This window comes from Capsicum annuum, unplaced genomic scaffold (genome assembly GCF_002878395.1).
Source record: "Capsicum annuum cultivar UCD-10X-F1 unplaced genomic scaffold, UCD10Xv1.1 ctg81470, whole genome shotgun sequence".
Taxonomy (NCBI): Eukaryota; Viridiplantae; Streptophyta; class Magnoliopsida; order Solanales; family Solanaceae; genus Capsicum; species Capsicum annuum.
This window is the reverse complement of record NW_025892193.1, coordinates 6,946-11,410: the sequence shown is the minus strand read 5'-3', so window position 1 is coordinate 11,410 and position 4,465 is coordinate 6,946. Positions and strand designations below refer to the sequence as shown.

General features: G+C 30.9%; 1 protein-coding gene across 1 annotated transcript; it reads right to left on the bottom strand.

Moving 5' to 3' along the window:
• Nucleotides 1-1,257: 1,257 nt before the first annotated feature.
• LOC124895346 lies at nt 1,258-2,497 on the bottom strand (the record flags this gene model as incomplete). The annotated part of the gene is given in 2 exon segments (XM_047405789.1): nt 1,258-1,743; nt 2,382-2,497. Coding segments are annotated over 2 exon segments (133 nt in total), but the record flags the coding sequence as incomplete, so codon positions are not given.
• Nucleotides 2,498-4,465: the final 1,968 nt, after the last annotated feature.

Sequence of the window (4,465 nt, the reverse complement as noted above, 5' to 3'; positions counted from 1 at the left end):
TTTTTTTTAATTTTATAATTTCTTTTTAATAATCAATTTTTATTTTTGTTTTTTAAATAATTTTATAATTATTTTTTAATAATTTGGATTCTCAATGTCAAGTGTCAGCTTTTAATTGATCTTTTTGCCACATCAACGCATGTGTGCAACACACACTTTAGATTTTAGCTGATTGACAAAAAAAAGCTTGATTGGATCAAAATTCGGGTGGGTTAGGGACTTAATAGGTACAGGCCTTAGTTGAGGGATATAACTGAATTTTCGAAATAAATTTGAGGGTCTATCGATGACTTTAGCCCTTTCATTTTATTCTCATGCATGGTACTCGAATGTTCTAGAAGATATGATAATTTTTAATCTTATTTGATATTGAATAACTGTAATTTTTATAAGTATTCACATTATAGCAATACTTTTCTTGTGGATATGTTGAACTTTAAAGGTATTACATTCTCTACCATTAAATATCGCCGACCATATAACAGTTCTATTGAGGGTATTTTTCTTTTTGATAGATATTCTTGTATCATATAGCAGTATCTTGGTACTATTTTACCGTTTTAACTATGTGATTTTAATTTCATAGAAAAAAAAAATTCACAATATCATTCCATTCTCTTGAAAAAATGAATCGACATACCTTAACAATTGTATTTTGAGACAAGTTGTCTCGCCTAAACTTAGCTCTTTATATGTCAATAAATTTATAGTGCATGTATTATGTCTTGTCTTTTAAGTATCTTAATTTTTTTTATTTTTTGTGCTTCTAATTTAACCTTTTAATTGACACCTTCATTGATTTCATTAATTAAAATACTATTATCAGCAAATAACATATACTATGAAGCCTCATGGTATATATGTTGATAATCCATCCATATATAATCAAGGTAAACAAGTTGAAGTTTGATGTTGATCCCTACTATAAATCTACTATTAGAAAAAATTATTTGTTATCTCCTACTACATTTCTTTCTCATGCTCTATTAATAACTCCTTCAAACATATTATTTATAAATTTAATATATTTAATGTTAATTTCTTTCTCCTCCATCTCTCGTCAATGGACTTTTAAAACGAATCACAAACACATTTTGAAGAATAGAAAAATATACATAGAGGTGGAACAAAAATTAATGGAAGTTTATTTACAGTCTATCAGGAATGAATGAAACTTTAATGAATCGAATTTTATCTGAATTCAGTACTAATTTTGATGCAGCATATAAATATATGTATAAAAATTCACTAAAATTATAACAAAATAATAAATATGAACAATAACTTATAAAATTTAACGATCAAGGATAAAATTATTAAAGATTAAATCCTAGAAGCTAATATTTTAAATTTGCCTTCAATCAATCTTCTTATGATATATTTTTTCGTTTAAATTTCTCTGTCTAGTTTTGATTTGTCATGAAATTTATGAGGGTAAAGAAAATTTTTGAATTTGGGATCAAAAATTACCCCTCGTTAGTTTTTTGGCACAAAAATACTCTTCTGCTAAATATTTAGCTCACAAAATACCCCCTTAACAGAATTCCACCTAGCATGCCACCTAAGTAAAAAAAACCCACGTGGCCATGCCACATCACCATCCACGTGTAATTTTCTTTTTGTAATTACATGGCATTCCTTTCTTCTTCAACCTCTGGTTTGCTTCAATCAGAATAACCCAACACCACATCAATAAATATATTCATAACTTCCTGTAGAAAAGATTTCAACTTTCGTTGAATTCTTAACCCAACAAGAACAAAAATATCCGTCCATAAGTTAGAACAAAGAATGAAAGGCAGTCGAAGGAAGAAGCAAATAGCCTACGGCAAGCGCAAATTGATGACTGATGAGTATTTCAAAAGTAAGAAACATTTGAAAATTTAAACAGAAAGTGAAGTGCCTCTGATTCTTCTCCTATCCAAGACCAAGTTTCTTATCACTAGGTTCCTAACCTTGAAATATTTGGGATCATTATATGAGTCATTTGCAACTACGAACTGCTAATTGTTATCCTTGAGTCTTTTAAATCTACCTGCTCTACTTAGGTCATTTGCATTGCAGTATCCTCCTTGTTGCAATTATTTGGCAAATCCTGAAATTAAATTATTGAGGCTATGTACAATAGAACCTTGTAGTTCGGTACTTTCCCAAACCCCACTCCCACCAGCGCATAGTGGGGCCTTTAATGCACTGGATTGCCCTTTTAGGCTCTCACCATTACTGGTATATAAATCTGTAACTAAGCTTAATAATTTATGAGTCTGCATACCAAAAAGCATGAAATCCACACATTTTCAAGTTTCTAATCCAATACAGGACATAAACTATCAAGCGGAAAAAATGCAGCATATGCGGTGTTGATGAGATTATAGATTTACCAGCAGGATTTGAAGGAGTTCTCTCCCAGTGAGACTCACAGATTGAAACATCATATCCCAGAGCTAAGAGGCCATCAACAACCATCTTTCGGGTGATATTGTCCTTTCGCTTAATCCATCAACAACCATCTTTCGACTGATATTATCCTTTCGCTTAATCATCCTGTTTTTCGACTGCCTTTCATTTTTTTGTTCTAATTTATGGACGGATCATATATTTTTTGTTCTCGTTGGGTTAAGAATTCAACAAAAGCTGGAATCTTTTCTACAGGAAGTTATGAATATATTGATGTGGTGTTGGGTTAAGTTGGAATTCTGATTGAAGCAAAGCAGAGCATGAAGAAGAAAGGATGTCATATAATTGAAAAAAAAAAATTACACGTGGATGGTATTATACCCCATTTTAACATAAGGCCAAAATAGTGAACAACATATTGGAAAACTCCTGATTAAATTTAAGGAAGTCGCCACCTAATTAGTTCTATGGTGAATTAGGACACCTATTATAAACCATGTGATTAAAGCAATTAAAGACTTCATGTTAAGGTCTACTTAACTTAATTCTAGGTAAAGATTCTAATTATCCTAAATGGAAGGGATTGGGCACCCTAAAGGATCAACTAACTTACAATTAACAGGCCAAACTTAGGTATTTAAAGGCTAACTGAGAAAAAAAATGCAAAATTTTGTATAAATGCTAAATGTCGAGATGACTTTTAGAGTTGATGCCTTGAAAATGTTTGAATGCAAAATTATTGTGGAAGAAAGAAATTGAAATGAAAAATGGTTTTAAAAATATAAACTTAGTGAGAAAAGAGAGCAAGTTGAATTCGTGACTTGAAAATCCATTTGGGTTAAGAGAAAACTCACAGTTGTTTGGAAAAATAAAATTAAGGTAATTTGAAAAAAAAAAAAAACAAATTCTTTGTGGAAATATTCAACCAAATTTCAAACATGAATAACTATTAGCTCCAACTCCTTCATCTATAAATGTCATATTCCATATTAACTAAACTAAAATATTTAAAGAAAACTTGGCTATAAAAATATCCATATCCTACGTGTAGACTAAACGCCCCAGTCTTATGCAAAATCTGGCATAATTATATACTTCTTCAGGTGCATAGATGTCATGACAAAATTTTCTAAGTACTGTAGGATCCAAAGAAAACAAATAGCGAGTAACAAGAAATAAAGTTTGGTAATAACTAACTGTAATATAAAGATTAACATAATGTCTATGTCCATAGCATGCAGGGAGAAGATTATGACAAAAACATCATCTTTTCTCATCCCTTCATTTCTATCGGGGGTATTTTGAGGATGCGGGAGACACAGAGTGAATGAAAGGATGCACGTTCAATTATCACGGTGACGTTAGTCTTAAAGTGGGACTCTTTGACTCCGGTGTTTATGTTAAAAAAAAGAAACGAAAGATTAGTAAAAGATAGGTAGATTTAATACATGTGAAAATGGAACACATGAGACACGAAATAATGTTGTCTTCTAGTTTTACAACGCAACTGTAGATTCTAAACATTTTTCATATGTCAAACATCAAAGGTATATTTTTAATAAAACCAATGGACTACCAGTGTTCCAAAGTCCATATTACAAATAAACTCTGGATGTTCTTTTAAAGAAGGAAAAAAGAAAGAAAACAAAAGCAAAGGTATAACAACAACAATTATGTCTCCTGCTCTTCATGGTCCTAGTTTCCAGTTACAATAAACACTAAACCCCTTATATTCATGTATACTAATTGAACACAGAAAACTTACGCTTAAACGATAAACCATCTAAGATCAGGTCTCGGTTTTGAAATCGTAATCGGCACATGGTAGAGTTAAAGATACGAGTTAAAGAGCTAAACATTATTGAGTTCTAAATAAATAAATATTTTATTCTAGAAGTATCCTGTTACATGAATGAGTGTTGTTAACCGATGAACATGCAGTGAGTTACCCAAATATGGTTCTAATAGACAATCAACAAACAACTGATTATATTTTGAAAGCAAAGAAAGAGTGAGGCACGTGACTATTTAACATAAGCTACCCGTGGAATAGAAAACAGTTTGAACA